This window comes from Mizuhopecten yessoensis, unplaced genomic scaffold, assembly GCF_002113885.1.
Source record: "Mizuhopecten yessoensis strain PY_sf001 unplaced genomic scaffold, ASM211388v2 scaffold8149, whole genome shotgun sequence".
NCBI classification, from domain to species: domain Eukaryota; kingdom Metazoa; phylum Mollusca; class Bivalvia; order Pectinida; family Pectinidae; genus Mizuhopecten; species Mizuhopecten yessoensis.
In genome coordinates, this window is record NW_018407403.1 from 1,226,043 (window position 1) to 1,247,472 (window position 21,430).

General features: G+C 37.5%; 1 protein-coding gene across 3 annotated transcripts in view; it reads right to left on the minus strand.

Annotated features, from left to right (window-relative positions):
• Positions 1-207: 207 nt before the first annotated feature.
• Positions 208-21,430, minus strand: part of LOC110455148 (monocarboxylate transporter 5-like) — a 32,095-nt gene continuing 10,872 nt past the window's right edge. For 2 of the 3 annotated variants that reach the window (XM_021505107.1, XM_021505108.1), the window contains exons 2-7: positions 12,157-12,474; positions 11,553-11,696; positions 10,178-11,272; positions 9,030-9,311; positions 8,475-8,600; positions 208-8,169 (exon numbers count right to left, since the gene is read on the minus strand). In XM_021505107.1, coding sequence (XP_021360782.1) covers positions 7,955-8,169; positions 8,475-8,600; positions 9,030-9,311; positions 10,178-11,272; positions 11,553-11,696; positions 12,157-12,436 — 2,142 coding nt within the window. In that variant the 5' untranslated portion in view covers positions 12,437-12,474 and the 3' untranslated portion in view covers positions 208-7,954. Of the gene's footprint in view, positions 8,170-8,474; positions 8,601-9,029; positions 9,312-10,177; positions 11,273-11,552; positions 11,697-12,156; positions 12,475-20,819; positions 20,914-21,430 lie in introns of those variants that run through there. The other variant, XM_021505110.1, reaches the window with a different exon arrangement.

Genomic DNA, 21,430 nt, shown 5'->3' on the forward strand with positions numbered 1-21,430 from the left:
CAATGCTTATTTGCCATTTAACTTGTACTTCAATTTTGAATGTGGTCTAACAAAACCCCGTATTATTAATAGAAGCGAAGTGTTACATAATGAATTATTTTCAAATTTTGATGAATTATGTCAAGTGTCCATTTCTCGTCGTCAACGTCATCTGCTGCAATGACATCAACTGAATCAAAACAGCAAATAACAAAAAATACTAAAACCATCTTTTAAACGTTTTATTTCTCAATGTAACTTGAAACATGATTGACAATAAGTTTGTATATTCTGAATGAAAAGCGCCATCTATATAATACCTGAGCGCCACCTAGTGTTTAAGTTGAGAAGCTTACAGCACAGTAAACCCAAATGGAGGAGAATACCGCATTCAACGTTTACATGTGTCCTCATAACAAGCCTTTGTAGGGCTGCAACATATCAGTTTCAATCTTTCATACAGATCTCTGCAACTCGGAACCCGAGTTCCGCAATTCGGAACCCAATCTACTTTTAGACAAGAATGGTGAAAGACAGGTGTTTGGTAGTTTCCGATACAGATTCCTAGTAGTATGGTATCTTGGAGTTAGGATTCACCAGGTACCCCTACCAGTCATAATGAACTGTTCCAATGACAGAGTTAAAAAATCAGGTACCCATACCAGTCATAATGAACTGTTCCAATGACAGAGTTAAAAAATCAGGTACCCATACCAGTCATAATGAACTGTTCCAATGACAGAGTTAAAAAATCAGGTACCCATACCAGTCATAATGAACTGTTCCAATGACAGAGTTAAAAAATCAGGTACCCATACCAGTCATAATGAACTGTTCCAATGACAGAGTTAAAAAATCAGGTACCCATACCAGTCATAATGAACTGTTCCAATGACAGAGTTAAAAAATCAGGTACCCATACCAGTCATAATGAACTGTTCCAATGACAGAGTTAAAAAATCAGGTACCCATACCAGTCATAATGAACTGTTCCAATGACAGAGTTAAAAAATCAGGTACCCATACCAGTCATAATGAACTGTTCCAATGACCAGAGTTAAAAAATCAGGTACCCATACCAGTCATAATGAACTGTTCCAATGACAGAGTTAAAAAATTACTTAAGTGTTGGACAGGATAAATGAAACGTCACATCCAAGTAATATGATATAATATGTTACAAAGACTTTTCTGGTGAAAAAATAAATTAAATTTTGTTTGAAATCAGAAACAGTGTACTACAATTTTACATTATCTCCCCAAACTTCTGATATGACGATTTCAAACTCTTGATTGAGAAATAAACCTAACGTTCATGGAAGGAATGTGACCTTTCTAACATAATTTAAGAACAAATTTATGACACTCGAGCAAGAATACCAAAACTGCGAGCAAGAATACCAAAACTGCTAGAGTATATTAATGGATTTTCCTATGAATGTTTCGTTTTGGGCTGAGGTCATACACATTTTCCAATGGCGTACCTGATATCAAAGAGAAGAAGATCATAGGTAGGAGTCAAGAAGGGAAAAAGAACAAGCTAACTATTCATGAATATCATAAAACGATGAACTACTGAACCAAAAGTTTGATCCATCAACGCGACTGACAATTTCAACCTGAAACTCTTTCTGCGAACGACCTTACTATACACGTTTTTGTCATTTTGCTCTTTAATTAATTTTACTGGCCAATCAGAAAACAAAATGACAAAAAAAACTTTCTTCAACTCTGGCCTTCCTTTACTGAAAGATCGATTATAAAAACAATATTCAGTTTTGAAATTAAAAAAATATGTTCATCTAACTTTAATGCCCTATGTTAGTCAGATGTGTCGCAAATACACAAGAACTCAGGGGAATCGTTCCGGATTCGTTTGAGCAAATGAACAGACCATATGTCCAGTGAATTATGTCTTTGGAATATGTAAATGCCAAATCATGAATCAACTTAAAATGATGTATGGATCTGTTCATTCAGCAACGTTCCCAGAAACGGTTCCACGATCAGTTATCCATTTGTACGGTTAAATACTATGGGCAGTTCCAATAGATTGCTGGCCATTGCATAAAATGGTGAAGAAAATGGCCCCTTTGTCGCCCGTCAAGTGTTTGACCCAAGTCACCGTATTTTCCTTTTCCTTACACCATTGTTCCACACACTGTACATCGGGAATAATGCCACATTCTGCAGCATTGTTGTAAAAAGTGATCAAACCAAATCAGAAAAGATTTTTTTCGTGAATTTCGTTTTCCGTGAATTTAAAAAAAACCCATAATAATGACGCTTCAAAGAACCTCCTCAGAAATCAAAGAAATAACATTATTTCAGCCTATAGTCATCAGAATGTTGTGTTATGCCGAAATTAAAAAATAAATAAAAAATTCTACAGAATAATTCCCGATATACAGTAATGACAGCAAATTAAAACTACATAGTTTGATCATCAAGAAAAACACTAGAACTTATCACTTACCACAACCTTGAAGTAAAACCCTTCCAACTGCGTAAATACAGATCAGTCAAATATCTCTGGTAATTTGAATTAATTGCCTAGTCTGTAAATAAGAGTTGTACAAGTGAGTAAAAACATATCTTGTTTCCAGCGAAAGCAAAGAAAAATCTTTTTCCCCGATGAAAATCTTATTTTGCTGTCACTTTGACGACTCCCAACATTGTTAGGCACTGTACTTCAATAACGTAGAACCTTGCTTAACGCATTCAACCCTGAAATTCCATATTGAACTATTGCATCCTTTGACTTGGAAGAGTTCAAATGTGTCTTCAGGGGTGAGGGTGTTAATCATAGTCTATGATTTCAAGATTTCATTCTTTAGAAGTTGGTGATATCTGGAACAATGAAAGAACCCTGTTTTTCCGGTAATGGAATAATCCAAGTTGTTTATATTAGCTGAACTACTTGCAGGGGAGAGAGTTGGAAGGGTTGACCGCACCTGAACAACTAGCCCGTGACAAACTTGTGTTTCAATATGGTTACAAGCACCAGAAAAGGAACTTATAGATTGATATTGTAATTGTCTTCAGCACATTCACACTGTACAAACATATTTTCACCAATCAAATCACTTACAACATACCAGTCTCTAACCAATGATAGCTCAGGGTATATTAATATTTCACCCAATCAAAAAATACATATACTGCAACCAATCATATTCAGTTTCTCAAACATACTAATGTTTACATACGAACAAAAAAAAACGTCTGAATCAGTCTCTCAAGCTGCATAAAAGCCATGCAAGGACCCTTTCATATTGGAATAATTAAGTACATTTTAAATAAAATTAAATACTTTAAAAAGTTAAAATAATATATGATAAAATGTCTTTTATATTATGCTTCCCTATACAAATACAAGAAAACCTGTTTTAAATTATAGCACTTCATGTGTCCTCATACTTCCACTATAAGTCCAAAATATTTTATATTCAGATTAGATATTTCGAAATCAATGAAATGAAATACTTCCACTAATCTTTTGCCCGCAGAAATGTTTTTCATTCCGAAATAAAGATGTCATTTGAATTTAAATATTTTTTAAAAGTTCACAAATTCATTTGTCAACAAAATATGATCACTTTTTATCAATAAATATATCTACATTATACAGTATTGAATGCAAACATTGAATTCCTCTTAATAAATGGCCCTTGCATATAGGCAGCATAACAGTCAAACACATTCTACAGAGCCAACATACACATAATACATCAATATTACAAAACTGTGCGTTCTGACAAAATGTTGAAAATGTGACCATTTAGGTTGATTTGGTGAATATTATTCCAGAAGAGGTAGGGGATGGGGAAATGGGGTTGAGGGAAAGAAGGGGGAGACGAGGTGGTGGGTTAACGTGAAGCAGATAATATATCCCAGAAGGGTGGAAAGGAAACAAATACATGCAAAAAGATAGGATCTTACAAAATATATTTCGAATGATAAACATCTCACTCAAATTTGAGCTGGCAAAACATAATTCGATTGCAATTTCCTCCGATACATTGATAAACAAGAAGCATGTAGAAGCCGTATCTATATGTCCAAATATATAAAAGCTTTGTATCATTTTCATGAGGCCATGGAAACGATTTTGATGACATGTACCGCAGTGCAGCAACATGTTTCTAACTTGAATAAGACTAATGGGTAAAACAAACAATTCTTCATACCAAGGTCGTCTGACCTCCAAGTCAAAAATTTCAGAAACAAATAAAACAAAAAAAATTGAAATAAAGTAAAAAGGTATGGAGAAAAAACATGTATAGTTAATAAGCACTACATCCCTCTCATCCTTACCTCAAACTAAATCGACACCAGCCTAGCACACTTACAAGCAAACATGAAATATTAATAAAGAGTTTTTCAAATAAATTTGAACCTTTGTCACAATTCAGTCATTTCAACATTCTCTTTTCAGGTATTTTTTGTCTACTTTACAAAACTTAAATCTATTCAGATAAAATACCAAAACAAACAGGAACTTCATTTGAGGAAAGACATCAGCAATAAAGGTCAACCAGAAGTACCCACTGGAGCTTTAGTTAGCTCGGGAAGAATGTCAAAGTCTTGAATTATGACAAATTTCTTTTCTATTTAATATCAAAGTTTTTGTAACTAAAACAGATACAAATAAAATACAACATGCTTAATATACAAAAAAAACAACATTTAACTAGACAGCCTAGTAATTTGTTAAACTACTCTAAGTATTATTATAGCAATTTACATATATTTATGTGCTCAGTAACCTTTGACCTTTAGGTGAGGTCAAGTTTCTAATCACATTCGAGGTCAAAGGACATCAAAAAGCAAATCCAGATAAATACCATTTGCTTACAAAGGTACAAACTTATTAAACTTACAGGATTGCTTCATCTGTAAAATACTTGTTATTGTGTAGTTTTTGAATGATCCTGACATTGACCCTCCATCCTTTGACCTTTTAAGGTTAAAGGTCACTGGGATGTAAAACTGCCTTATACACAGTCGGCCACATGAGCAAAACATATGAAGTCATGTGACATTTCTTTTCTTCGCTAAATTGAATAACAACATAATTTATCAGTATGCAAATTATATCATACATAGTTATATACTTTAAAAAGATATATTTATATATATATTTATATAAGTTTTTTTTATAACTGTACAGCCTTTCAACAGACTACAACCATAGGTAATCTACAGACACATTCATACCCACGCGGTCATCTGTACCCACACGGGTCATCTGTACCCACACCGGTCATCTGTACCCACACGGGTCATCTGTACCCACACGGGTCATCTGTACCCACGCGGTCATCTGTACAAAACGCCGGTGTTCTATATCAACACATAATCCAGAATCACACAAGACGGTTTCCAAACTTTTCGATACTTGACAACTTCCAGACCATCCAGCACTGCAGACAGGGAGAAACATTCTGAGAAAAGTTTGCTCAAGTCCTAAGATAAATGGGGAAACTGTCTGAAAAAGTTATAAATAAGTCTGTACCCCTCTGTATGATATAACTATCACACACATTATATATAGGTGACTTATGTGAAGTGTTTTCTCCCGTTTAAGAACTTTCTTAATAGCACAAAGGACATTTTTGCCATCAAAACTTGAAAAATTTGTATTCATAATAAAATCATTTCATAGTTCCTAATCTTGAACTCTTCCAAAACAAAAACAAAAAGATAAGAGTGAGGGTACGGTGTAGCATACATCCTTAATCAGACATTTTCCCATCATTTCACAGACATGAAATGACATGTCTGCCTTTTTGTTCATTTTTGAAAACATGCTGGTCAATCACTTTGAACAAATTACTTCAAAATAACCAAGTCAGCTACAAATAGTTACCGACTTTCACAACTTTTTTTTTTTTTTTACATAAACACATTTTTTCTCCCAAAATATCTCAAGACTTTTATGCCAGCAACAACTAACGATCCGCAGGCGCATTTTCACATCTTAAAAAGGCACTGTGTTATGTGCTAAAAGCTTCCATGACCTTGACCTTCAAAAATCTTTCAAAACTTGACCTTCAAGTGATATCTTTTACAGAAGGAACACAATAACTTCAGAAATTGTACAACAAATATACAGAATATATCAAAAACACAAATAAACAACATTTATTATTTAAGTAATTATTTCACAGCATGATCAGAGAAAAAAACATTTTGTTCTTCAATTACATTAATGACCATGATTTTTTAGAAGTGAAACTTTTTCAATATTTAAAGCTGACCCCTTCTCAACAGAAAAACGTAAACTGTTCCAGGTAGGACAAGTGATAATTTGAGAGGTCATGCCCATGCACATGAAAATGCATCCCTAGAAAAAATTGAAAAACTTTTAACAAAAATGCAGGTCAAAATTTCTTATCAAATACTTATAAGAATTTTAACAAATTATTGAAACACATTTAATAAAGCACTAATCATTAATATCAATATAATTCTATAGCACAATTCGAGACCACACTCAGCTTATTCTTCAGGACATAATTTCCTCCCTGTTCTTCAAAGCAGTATCTTATAAAAATCACATTAATTCAATATTTCCTGCAGATTTTTCAACTTAAAGACATTAAAAGAGAATCAAACCCCTTTAATTTCATTCAATAAAACAAAAAGAGAAGATATCTATTTTGAGTTAAAAAAAAATATGGTTCAACTCATTCATTCATTCCTACATATTTAAACTGGACCTTTCCAGTCTTTGATTTGGTGTGACTTAAGGGGTGAATGGGTTAAAATGTGATATTTTAAATGAGTCAAGATGTAACATGAATGAATCTTGATGACAAACCAAGGAACCCAAGGAGATAAACAGACATTTAAGGTCTAGAAGTAAATAGACCCGACACTCATCTCATTTATACCGTACTCCTTCCTATCTGTGGTCACCTCCACTGCTGCTCAGTTAATACCAAACATCACATCTAGTTTTCATTCCAATACATAATGAATCTTGACCTTTGACCCTTGACCAAGGTAAAGCAGCACCAGACGAATGAAAAAAAAAAAGTTCCCTGCCGTAAGCATAATTAACCATTGACCCTAAAATACAGAGGTGACTCAATAACATTTCAACTATGAAAAAAAGTTCAAAAGTTGATTTTGCTTGAACCTCTGTAAAATCAGTTATGCCTCTCCGTAGAAGATATCATCTGCCAAACATTCACATCTATTTCTCTTGCACAACATATGGTTACTTCAACACCTGGACCGAGATACGTCACCTTGTCCACTTTTGATCTTCATTGAGAGGTAAAGAGGTCAACGTTAATACATTCATCAAATATGTACACGCACACACACATATATATATATATATTTATTTAGTGACATCATACTCAAGTCTATTTATAACCATGATACCATGGTAAGTCTTCAAGGTTTTTCCCCCCAAACCATTCCAGCACTTGCCTGTATATGGCTTGACCCTGTTACTAAAACGTCACAAAATTACAGCCCTATTTAACACAAAATTTTCTACAAACATCAGTCATTTGACACAAGGTTTTTCGGTATTTTACCGATATTCCACACATTGGTATTAAAATATACCAAACCTTTCTCCATGGTAACTAACTAATACTTGAATGTAGGTTCAGATTTTATCTATGGTTTTCAAGTTAACAAGTTTCCATGGAAATATATTCGACTTAATTTACATTCTTTTCTCTCATTCTCCCATGTTTCCATAGCAACGGCCAACAAAATCTTATTCAATCTGGCATTTTCATGTCCCCGTTGTCCTTCGTACACGAATGTTTGTTTGTTTCCCTGACGATCACATATTTTGAGTAAACATTGGTCAGTATAACAAGCACACACACTCACAGAATCAACGTAATAAGTAGACTAGTTTTTGTTGTCTGCTTCCGTCCTTCGTAATTCCTACACAATCAAACCTGTCAATAGTGCCACCTGGTGGCCGAAACATACAACACGATCACATCGCCGTTTCGTTTTGTCCAAGCTTTACAAACTCAATCTGTGCCCGAGAAACATCGCCGTACTGCTCTGGGTCGTCCTGATGGGGAGGTAGTTCCTGTGGGCGATGCTTCATCCGCATCAACGGGTATCCCAGAATTCCTGCCAATGCGAGCAGACTCCCAGACATGTAGAACACCGAGTCAATATGGTTTGTAGTATCCATGAGGAAACCTGTAACAGAGAAAAGGTGACTCATTAGTTTAATGTCCAAATCAGTTTGTAGTCAAGATCAGAAGTCGAACAAGAAATGTCCTGCATGTTTCCAAACAGGAGGAGGGAATGTACCTACAGCCTTAAAATAGCCCGTTCAGCCATTTTATCAGACTCAAATTTGTTTTACTTACTTTACTTTGTTCATTTTTTGTTCATTTTTTTCGCACACTTATAAATTTGATATTTCCCATTGGTTTTGGTTGCACTAAAGAAATTTTCTACAACTTACAAGGGAGATAATACATTTTGATAATGATACACACCTGCTAGTGGTGACCCTAAGATGGAGGCGATCCCCTGAAATAGGATCAGAAGACCAAAAGAGCTTGTCAGTCTCTCCAGGCCGATCAAATCGACGAGTACAATGGAACGCAGCGACAAAAAGGCAGCTGTCAACAGAAAACAGGAAAGGAAATATAGTGATTTAAAACTTTAAAATGTTCAAATCCTGGAAACACATTAGATTTTACTGCTGAGCCGGGGGCCAGTGCAATGCTCTCTTACATTCTCTGCAAACCCTGGAATATGTCATGTTGAAAACAAAGGCTCTGTACTCACCACCTTGCGGATGGTACAAGTAGACTCATTTGATCCTTCCATGTACATCACTACTCTGCAATCTTCAGAGGACAGGTATCAACCAGGTGATTGGTATTTTTTTCTAATTCTGTTATCAATCAAGTACTTTACTGCATGCCTGCAATTTTGTCATGACATTTTCCAGGTGTGCAGAGAATGTAAGTGAGCACAAAACCTGGAATTTCCAGACAGGGGTGGTGGGGGGGCTAGTATTCGGTCAATAGTTAAATGTATTTTACCTGTTGTCAGACCGAATCCACAAGAAAACAGAATCATCAGCGAGTATGTTGTACAGAATGGACACAAGATTGTAATAACTCCAGCCAGAATCAGACTGATATTGTTGATCAGTATTGAGTTCGCCCAAGGCCTGTCGGCGATCCAGCCTGCCAGGACTCGGCCCAGTGTGTTGGACAAACCAATCACAGCGAGGACGAACGATTCTGGGTCAGGTGTCGAGCTGTCCTCTTTTGGCATGTTTCGGACTTTCTCGGGCAAGAAAAAATAAGGAATGAAGAATCCTGAAACGAAAGAAAAAAACATTCAAGATCACTATGAGTTCATTCACCCCTACAACCTTAAACTGGACTTGACCAGTCATTGATTTGGTAAGGTTCAAATGTGACTTCAGGGGTGAATGGGTTAAATAGTTTTGAATTACCAGAAAATATTTCAGGTTAACCCTCAAATATCTCTGATTTCCAAAGAGAACTGGTTAAACATTAAAATTTACATAGGAAAAATGGAAACAAATAAATCTGTTTTGCATCTTTTTTTTCCCTTTTGATTTGGCAAATCGTGAATTTCTCTGGAGAAATTGGGGATTCCATTTAGATATTAAAATGAGCCAATTCTGCATTAAGTTTACCCAGCATGTCATTGTTATTTGTTTGTACAGTTGTCAACTTACAATAGCTTACGGTACTTACGGTACTTTCAATAGCTTACGGTACTTACAATAGCTTACAGTACTTACAATAGCTTAATGTACTTACGGTACTTACAATAGCTTACGGTACTTACAATAGCTTAATGTACTTACGGTACTTACAATAGCTTACGGTACTTACGGTACTTTCAAAAGCTTACGGTACTTACAATAGCGTAATGTACTTACAGTACTTACAATAGCTTAATGTACTTACGGTACTTACAATAGATTACGGTAATTACAGTACTTACAATAGCTTACGATAATTACAATAGCTTACGTACTTACGGTACTTACAATAGCTTACAGTACTTACGATAGCTTACAGTACTTACGGTACCTACGATACTTACAATAGCTTACGGTACTCACGGTACTTACAATAGCTTACGGTACTTACAATAGCTTACGGTACTTACAGTACTTACAATAGCTTATGGTACTTTCGGTACTTACCAAGCATGTTGAGGAAACTTGTTAATGCGTATAATAAAAAAGCCTTTTCCTTCAACAGCGACAGATCAAACATTGTACTTAAACTCTGGATCCAAACGGGGATGTCTCTGTCCTCGTAATTCTCAATCGTCTGCACGCTCGCACTATACTGAAGAGGTACAGTCATCACCGATGATCCCAAAATGCACTGGGGTGGCAGGAGATGGTTGTTTGATTGAGATCGAGAGTTTCCGTTGCTGTCGGCAACGCTGTAAAAACTTCCATTCGTCTTGCCATTTGACATCGTAGGGCTCACATTGTCTTGACTGTTTAGGGTGTTAGAGCTTAAGCTCTTAGTGTTCAATGAGCCTCCTTGCGATAACTTTTCCCAGGGGTCTTCCTGCGGCAGTGCATCGTAGCTTCGAGCTTTTGGAGACTCAAGACTCCCACATCCGCTGTCTCGTCTTTCCAAACGCCTTTCATAATCTCTTTTACGACGTTTTTGAGGGGAAGCTTTTTTAGGTTCCTCTGCCAACGGTGTTTCCTGGGATGACATAACAAGTGAAGGAGGTGTTGAAACGACACTTCCTTGTCTCTGCGGCGTTGAACACGCACTACCGTGAATTATAAGACTATTTTTACTCCGAAGCAAACTGCGTGAACTATATCCTAGGTGTTCCTTGAGTCTATTTATATATGAGGAACTTTTGTTCCGTAAGTCTATCTTGTCTATTTTAATAAGTCTATTGTCTTTTGTAATAATGCAATTGTCTAGCGAGCCATTACTTATTGTTCGCTGTCGTTCTTTCTCTAAAATTAGGGCCTTCATGATGGAACCTCTCTGTACGACGCCGCGCTTCATGCGTTTCACTGTCGGGCGCTCCAGTGGACGGAACAGAGCACCACAAACGACACACTGTAGCACGATTCCTGCCACGATCATTGTGCACTGTTTCCAGTGATATTCCTCGCGAAGATATTTGTTCAGCGGTGCAAAGATCAATGTGCCAATCCCGGACCCACAAAGTGCAATACCAGTTGCAAATGCCCGCTTGCGTTCAAACCAGTACCCAATGATTACAATGGCTGGCAGATAGATCAACCCTAGGCCCGCACCTGCAAAGTCAAGGTCATTTAGTATTAAAATTAAGAAATAAATGCACAACATTCAAACCACAAAACAGCTGATTGTGACATATCTTGTACGCATCTCCAGAATTGGAATATTCTTTCTCAGCCTATGAAAAAAACAATTTTTGTAACACACCAAATTTTCAGAATTTGATTGCTTCAGAAATATTATTTTTTTCATTTTCTCAAAATTTTTCTAATGTATCTTTTCAAAACATTTTCCCGCAACAGGAGTTGTTATGGTGATATATGATAAGCAACTCACCAGCAATAATGCCGTACGTCAGAACCAGGATCTCTATGGAGGGTGCCGACATGCTGATGAGGAAACCAGCGCATGCCAGAATTGCGCCAAATATCGTCACCTTACGGCATCCAAATCTGTTTGCCAGAGCACCGCCAAGTGGACCTGTGAATGGAAAGACCTTAGTTTGTTCACATCTATTAAGTTAATCGATGAACTTTCACCCCCCCCCCCCCCCCCCCCCCCCCCNGATTTAAGTAATTCTCAACACTGTGACGGAAGTTTCACATCTATTAAGTTAATTACAGAACTATTTTTTCCAGAACACCGGTTTAACCGATTTACAAGAAATACCCAAAACTGTGACATTTGTTTTTAATTTTTTTTTTTTAATATTTTCAAATACTTTCTTCTCATGCATGAATACATTTTCAGTTTCTTTCAGTCTTTGCTCAATTGATACATTTTTGGTATTCGTTTAATTTTTAATTTTTTACGCAGGCATGCAATAACAGTACAACTGCTGTATCAATGAAAAATGACCAGAGATATATTTAAGAATCAATAAATGAAATACACGATGAAGCTTTGCAAAAGAAATTAGTTGCACAGAGTTGATACCTACCAGCCAACAAGTAACAGCCCACCAGTAAAGACCCCACAAGCGTTGCTTTCCAATGTCCAGCATCGTAATAGCTTATTATGTCCTGCACGAACTGTCCAAACGTGAAACAAATACCGTCAACAATCACATTGCACATAAACGAGGCAAACACTATCACCCAGCCCCAGCCTCCATCTGGACATCTTGAGTTCGTGCGCGGCTCTGGCTCCGGCTCAAACTCAAGGTCCTTCTCGCTGCACTCATCAAATTTCGTGACCTTCATCGTAGCAGCTACAGCCATTGGCTACTGCAGCTTGATACAATGTTACATTGTCAGATCTGCAAAGAAGAGACAATTACGTTAATATCTTTGACAGTAAAGGGAGGTAATTATGCCTTCACAATATTTCATGCAACAACATGGAATGTGTACAGTAAAATTAATGAAGGATCATTAATGTTTTTCTGCAAAAAAACCTTCCAACTAGTGTTGCAAAATCAAGAGATAAAATATGTATGCTTCACAAACTTTGAATCTGTTAAAGGGAGTCAATTCTATAAACGGAAGGTTATTTAGCAAGAGCCAAAGTAATTATGCACACAGAACTTTTTTAAAATCTGCAAAGGAATGTAATGGAAAGAAAATGGGGATTATTACAAAGTTAAACCTAAGGGAAATATCATTCTATATATAGCCAGTTGGCAAAAAATCGGGAAATATGTCAGGGGAGGTAACTCTGAAAAGAAAGGTTATCAAGAAAAACCTTTAGGGAAGGTATTAATGAAGGGCAAGCTTTTTTTAAAGGGAGGAATTGTCAAACTTGGAATATATCATGGAGGATAAATGTTTAAGGGTTCTAGGGTAACACTAAACCTGAAATATGGAAAGGATTGTACATTAAAAAGAAAGCTACCATATTATAAGGACTCATTCATATTTTATAAGGAGTTACTTATTTAGATTGGTGTTTTTTTTAAGTATTGAGTGGTCATTATAAGATCAGATAGAGAGAACTGACCACTCTCTAGTACAGTTATTACTGTCCATGTTTGTGTACAGGAAATATACAGATGCCGATTTAAAGTTGAAAACTGTCCGAATTCCTTACAAGTGAACATGAAATATTACCCATCCCGACACCCAAGCGTTCGTATGAACTAGAATGGTCAGTTCTCATGCACATATATTGGACTTTAGTCTTAGGATACACGATCGCAGAGCTACATGTAGATATCGCCTTTTCAAAGACCGGACCGTCAGCAGCGATCTGTATGATCAGCGCCAGCGAGATTTAGGTCACTCGGTTGGTTAAACTGGTCGGCCTAGCCAAGACCTTGCGCTCCATGTCCGTAGCTAGGTCGAGCTCTAGATATTACATTACTAGTCACCTAATCGATACTCTCTACTTCGTCTTTTTTATTTTCCACCGACTCAGCGTATAGTTTGCCGGTCTCGGTTGACAAGGTGAGAGAAGCCACCGAGGTGTAGCTAATACATATACACCTCTTATTTATAACTGCGCTACTTTGACAAGCAGAGGAAACATTTCAGTTTGCTTTCACAAAATATGTTAGATGTTTCTTCCGTCGGTAAACGGTGAAGGTGATGAGTAGTATTACATTGTGCTCTGAAGAGAGACGTACTGAATATGGGTTATACATTTACGTCTCCGAATAAATCTACGGTATTTCTGCGACATTGAGAAATAAGTATTTTAAGCTAATAAACTGACATTACCAATAAACAGTTTACTCAGCTTATATCCCTACTTTTTGTAGTTCTAGAGGCCATACTGGGCCCTACACGCTGGTCCACTTTCCCGCCATTATGTCGGGCTGAAGACAATTCTAACCGCGTCACACCAGTTGTAATAATTTTCACGATATTTCCGTTCTATTTTGAAAAAATCCATAGATGTTTCAACCTAAATGGAAAGAATTAACGATAAAAATGATTTGTTGTCTTTTTCCCATTATCTATTACGAATAGTATACTTGTATACAGGGATAATCCTGAACGGGGCCATGGGGCCGCACATTGACCCCTCCTAACTGAAATCGACCCCTCCATGTTCCAATTTTCTTTCCATTTTACATAGAATGGTCCCTCTTAATTTTGACATTGACTGAAAATTGCTGAAAATGGCACACTGCTCCCAATTCCAGGTTTTTCCCTGGGATATCATACATTTTTACGATGTAATACTAAACTGTTTCTACGGTTGGCCGGCTTGTTGTGACGAATTCTTTCCATCAAATGTCCATTCTGACGTCAGTGTGTGTAATTGGTAGATGTCATGAACATTTGATCACAAAACTGTCAATAACAAGTCAGAATCGTATATTTACCATGATATTTTCGATGCGCAATAACATAAGTTAAATATTGAATCTGTTGGGTTTTTTTAATCTCTGATTAAACCGGGCCACCCTTTGTGTAACTGGATATAATTATAACTGCTCCGAATTCATTACAGGGAGATTCTGATGTCTAGAAGGAATAGTATTGAGAAGCTTTGGGGTTTAGAGGAACACTCGACGCATATGATACCATCATTGGGATAACGTTTTTACGAAAAGTTGATCTACACTCTTTAACACATTAATTTATAATATTCCCTTCACGTTGGTTCAAACATACACCCGTCAGTTCTAAATGTCCCTGAGACCTAAAGCAATGAGTAATGATTAATTGGCCTGGTCATTGATTGAGTGTTGTAATTCACGTGACGATCTCGTGGTCAAATCAAACAGTTCAATGAACGCACCGACATAAAATTCTGTACACTAAATCCCTCTATTGTTTTAGCATTTTCAAGAGAATAATTGCGCCTGGCCTTGAATGTAAATTTAACCCGCGACTCAAACCCATTAGTATGTAATATTATTTATAACTCGGACAGGTCTGCTCAGCGCGTGGCTCCCGCGTGTTACGAAAAACAATTCATAGGCGACACAGAAATACAATATATATACACCTACATGTGTCAGGAACTGCTTGGTTGCTGGCCCAAAATAATCTAATACACGCATTGTAATATAGCGTACATAAAAAAGCCATGCGCAACAAAAGTTTGTATAGAAACATTTCTAAAATCATATTGGAACTTCGATTTTAAGCTTTGTGCCCTTAATTTAGTTTTTCTTAAATCCAAAAACAGCATCAAACTTGGTCGTGTCCCGGTGCCGACTTGCATTTAAATGGAAACACGCTTTTTTTATTCTCTACTCCGTATTGATTCGGGCCCTACAGAGTGTATAAATTATATATTACTTTTTTTTTATTTTCACGACTTTGAGCTAACAAGGCAGTTCAGGGACAGTATATAGTTCCATTATACGTCCCTGGGCAGTTTAAAGAGCTTCGTAGAGTTCGACCTTCACCTTGGATATGTATAGGTGTATTGGACTCGCAGAAGGAAGGAGACATAGGGACTGCTGTACCTGCCAGGTAAAAATCGGGTCGAGCGGCTAATTTATATACTTGTCTGTTCATAGTATAGGTGTACCGGTGAAACGGGAAACCAGCTACAAAGAGTTGTACAACTAAGACAGTTCGTTATAAACTTTCTGGTTGAAATCATAATCTGACGGGGGGNATCATCTCGCAAAGATCAATGTGGTCTACGCAAGGCTTTCTCACAAAGAACGATCGTCGTCGACCCTGTACGCGTAGAGTTTAGTTATCTCGTTGGCATTCGTGTAATCTTGATAATCCGTTCTCGGTTACACAAGGAGACGCATACACGTTGAGTGAATATACAGCGGTCGGGCATAAACTTCGATATCCAAGAGTTCCGCTGTCTGTATCTCATCTAAAGATAAGTATGATATAGATAGCGTTATAACTCTTGGATTTCAACGGCGAGAAGTGTGCGTCCAGTAGATTTATACCACCTCCTCACATCACGAATAAGGCCCTGAGCGAGTAGGTGCGTACTGTGCACTTACAGATGTAGTAAACCGACATCTCAGCTTTGTGCACGTACATTGTTGAGACATAACCCGACAACCCAGATATACTTTGGGCCTTACTACGTATACAAGCGACATGAGTTACACAGTAGTACCAGTGTACCCATCATTTTGTATGCTGTCTGAAAGTATGGTCAGCTTTTCGGGTGTTATCACATTGAAATCTTCAAATTGCGACTGCTTTAAAGTATAATGACCAAATCTTTTGTTTCCTTTCCTTCCACCATCATTTAACTATCATATTGCAACCCCATATAATCTGGGCTACATTAATAAATATTTTCCAAGTAGATGAGGATTTCACTTCGTTGTATGTAAGCTAATACTACTTTGCGTATCCGCGTTCCGGAATCGGTTCATGCCTTTGCCAGCTACTACGTATTTATACGACTAGTAGTCTTGGCTGATTTTACGAGAGGGAGATGGATACCTTTACTCAGCCAGCGAGGGTTATACACGTTTACCCAGCTAGCGAGGGTTATACACGTTTACCCAGCCAGCGAGGGTTATACACGTTTACCCAGCTAGCGAGGGTCATACACCTTTACCCAGCTAGCGAGGGTTATACACGTTTACCCAGCCAGCGAGGGTTATACACGTTAAGACTAAGAGTCCCACCACTTCTGACTTCTTTCCGTGAAAGATACGAGTACCTTACTAACTACCGCCGTACACGTCCTCTCCGTTTCATATCATAATGATTTAACAAAATAGATAATCAAACTATTAATATTTAGGAATCGCCACACTTTGTGAGCTTCTGAAAGACAAAACAGGAAATACTGTGGAAAGGTACCTGATGATCTGTGAGGATTTATTTTTTATTAACTTGTTCATCCATGAAATTTCATAATGGACTACTCCACCCTTTGAATCGGAAGAGTTCAAATGTGTCTTCAGGGGTGAATGAGTTAATACTAAAAAAAAGAAGATATTTTGGCAATCCGTTTAAAGAATGTTTGATGTGGCCAAATATCACCGAGCATATGAACGTACATCCTCAATAGTCCAGGGGTAACGCTCACTTACGTTCTCTGCAAAGAGGATGATGAACATAAAACATCTTCAGTATAATAGCATCGTAGAATTGCCGTTTTCTAAGCGATTACACTCATGTCATATGTTTAAGCATTGAACTGCTATCAGCTGGGATACATAGGCAATATGAATGCCAACTGGACAAAGGCAAATTCAATGAAGGTTCATGTTGGATTTGCCTATGTACAGTTGGCACTCATATTGCCTATGGATGACGATTGAAAGCAGTTCAATACTTATGTTTACCATTTTGGAATCTGTTCATCTAAAAAAAATCAATTACATTTATTATTATTAAGCATTTAGTTTAAATAATTAATAATAAATGTATGTATCGTGTATGCTTGTTCATTTAATAGAACAGCCATCGCCAGGGGATGCTCAGTAGTATCCAACGAAACAATTATGACGTCAACAATAGGTCCATGCGCATTCATAGCCTACATGAATGCCAACTGAATTCGGTAGGGTTATATAGTGGCAATGCTATTCGATGGTAAATATTTTGCTATGAACTCATATTAGTTGTGACGTCATTATAGTTTTAGCTTTTTAAGAATGACACGAAAAATGCATTTCGCAACATTAGCCCAAATTCCTTCTTGTATGATCAACGTAATACGGAAGTGGTTTTTATTTCATGTGACCGAGGTTTCAGAAACTCGTCAATCGGTCAGTAATAGCGCGCTAAAATGATACTACATTAGTTCATAGTCTCTTTCATTAATCTCCCATGAAATTGTAACTCGTACAAGATCCTAAAGTAAAGGGTAGTGACAATATTAACCTGTTAACAGGACAAGTCAATCTATATATAACCCAGTGTCGGATTGTATTTGTTACACAACAAAGTTAATCATATGTCATGGTTTCTGATCGTAAGCCCGTTTACACGATGATAACATACAGCCGTGACCTTCGACCTTCGTCGCCAACAGCGGTCTGATTAGGTCTCCGATTGTCTCGTTCCTCGTCGGTCCAATATCTAATCTAGGTCCATGTGTCGTAAGGTCAGTTGAAAAAAATGTCTGTAACAATACATATATTATCATAAATAAATGTCCACATAAAAATGATGAAATAAGCCGATAGCGGGCCGAAATTTAGTTATGAAGTTCGGTTGGTTTGGTTTAGTATTGTTTAAATTCCGATCAACAGCTATGGTCATTCAAGGACGGCCTCCCATGTGTGCAAGATGCATGCGTGTGGTGTATGGGTGTGTTTGCTGGAGGCTGCGATATGTTAGTTACGAAATACATGTAGTTACTTTCGGTCAGGTAAGCCAGACTCCGGACAAATTTTGTAGTTTTGCCATACACAGATGTGTTAGCAGATGAATTAATTTCGTGGATAAATGGATGACGTTTGTTACGCGCTGTGACTATAAGCGCTGTGACGTCTGTTCTGAGACTACGTCATTATTAGAAAAGATCGCACATCACCGCAGAAGTGGGTTTTTTCTGTTAAAAATGACTAAACAATTGTAAAATCGGATGCAAAAACTGCGACGCGTCGTGTCGTATATTGGAGACTGGGAGGCGTTTTGGGGCCGTCGTGGTGAACACCGGAAAGATTCACCTGATCAGAATGAAAGCAGTCAGAGTCCCGGATAAATAAATCGGCAATCACAGACATGCCACACAGAAAAATCATGTGATTGACTGGTTAAGTTAAAGTTGTGGACAAAGAGAGCAATCTGTTAAAGCGGCAGATGAAGGGATCCATCTGGATACACCGCAGTGGGCCTGTTATAAATCGAGACGAGGGGGCTCAAAGACTCTGGTACATCTATGACCAAGTATTAAACAAAGCGTAGCTGAATCAAGTCATTTCGGTACATATATATATAACAACTATTGTACATAAGCTTACAGCGTAACCCAAATCGACATTGATTTTGTGGACAACTCGTACACATTTTATACCTTTGTGTGCATACGCTTCACGGGTCATTCGTACTAGTCATCGAAAAGTCACATAGAAGTTTTCATTGGTTGTGTAAAAAGAACTTTTCAGAATAAAACATTTGATTGACAAACAACTGATACCGAGATAAGTACACTGTTGTCAACGGCCTCCACAAAGCGGCGATCATAAATACGCTCAAAGCCTTAACGACTGACAGCAGTTGATCAACACACGGACAATGTTCACACCGTATCTAGACCTCTGACTGACCGACAGTGGCTATTGGCCCGGTCATCGTTATCAATGACCGGTCGGATAGCCAAGTACAATTTTACGTCTTTGCAACTTGGCGGGTATCCAGAGTAGCTTCCAAAGTCCCAATCACCATGGAAATGTACAACAATAGGCATATCATCAACCCATCACATTGTAATATATTTTGGTACATATATATAAAGAATATATGTAATGATGACTGCTTGTAAACACAGTTATTATACTACCTCGATGAAAACAAAGAGTGGTTTTTTTCCGTATGTGGGGGAAAGAAGCTGTTTGGAGTAAGACGTTTCAGTTCCGTAAGTTTTGTGGGTAAGACATCGACTGGGTAAGAAGGTATAGGATATCTCCCGTTTTTCATGATATAGAAACTATGCAGGATATTCAAACCCGGAGCCTGATAAAAAAATTCTGTAAGCCGATGCACCTATATGACGATGCGGTTTGTCATCAGTCCTTCCTCTCACGAGCGGGTCGAAGGTTCAGTTTCTCCGCTCGTGACGCGGTAGATGTCCGGGACGGTGATACATATATATATAACAGTATCAATAGCCTTGGCCTAGTCTACCTGGTATCTTTGTTATCGACATAGCGTGTTTCTCCACAATCAAGTACGTACGATGTCTGACCCAGTCCTATCCTACCCGAACTTGTTGATGACTGTCGTGTTAGGTCAAACGAAACTTATGTTGTGTTTTATACATTACATGATGATGTTGTACCGTCCGAGTACACATTCCTCTGCTAGACGTGACGTCACTGCTAGACGTGACGTCACTGCCCATTGTTGAGGAGAACGTTGCAGAACTCAGAACTGATTTATACCGACTTTTAGGTTCTTCAATATGGTCAGGCTAAAAAAGCGTTTCCTTGTCTTAATGTTTTTTGGTGGTCCATTTCAGTTTAATTGTTGTAAAAGTCTAAAACGGCGGCTCTGATATTACATTTGTAATATATATATATGAACTTTGATGTCTACCTACGCTCTACTATTGAAATGTCGAACTCGGACACACAACTATCTTGTTTTGCCTTACATTGACAAGTGTTAACCCCGTTGTCCCGACGTCGATGTCCGTCTATCGGCCCTATTATGAATTGCCGCTAACTGTCTTCCGTTTTTCGATTGGTATCGTCCAAAAAAACTCTACGACTGATTTGTACTGATGGGGCCATTGGGGCTACCAATATTACAAGCGAGGGTGGAATTATCACTTGATGACGTAACAATCAATAATGTCACACGCACATCTACAATCGATAAAGCTATCAGTGAAATTTCACTTCTTCGTTATGTACTGAAATAGGACTCCCTCCTTCCCTTCTTATCCGGTTATTAGTAAAAATATTAATTTCTTAAAATCATTATAATTAGTAAAGTGTCTAATAAAATTACTTTAAAAGAATTAGTCAAATCATAAATTTAAAATATAGATTTTCACAAAGATATATACGTCTTGTCGCTGACTGAGAAAAAAACTCACCAAAATCGATAACTATATACAACCATCCAGGTAATACCGGTTTCTCACTTCCTATATTATAACCGGCGTGCACTGACGGCTCAACTAGAGAGTACTAGATCATTGCATATACCTGACGAAATTTTATATACATACAAGAATTGCGTTACCGAGTGAAAGACTGCCCGAACTACCAGACCGTAACGGCACACTATATAAAACCGACAGTCATTGACCACAAAACACAATAATCCCTTCTATAGGTTATGAATACGATGACCGCATCAAAAAGATTCTAAAAATAACTTGTGTTGGACTGTTGCGTATATTTCGTTTTAAGAACGGTCTGGAAATTTACGGTATTTCCGGAGCGTGAATAATAAAAGTCACCCCATGTTCGAGGCCTTTTAACCTGACGATAATCGGCTGACGTGGGTCGCTTAAAAAAAGAATAACGTTTGTATTGACATCATGCAGTTTTTATATGTACTCCAGACATCACGTATACACATATAAATTCCCGTTAAATATTAAAAGCTGAAATTACATCACGTTTTAACGTAAAATGTACAATAAACATCCAGTGGTGAACCGGACATCACGTAGCCATGTATGAATTCACGTTTAATATC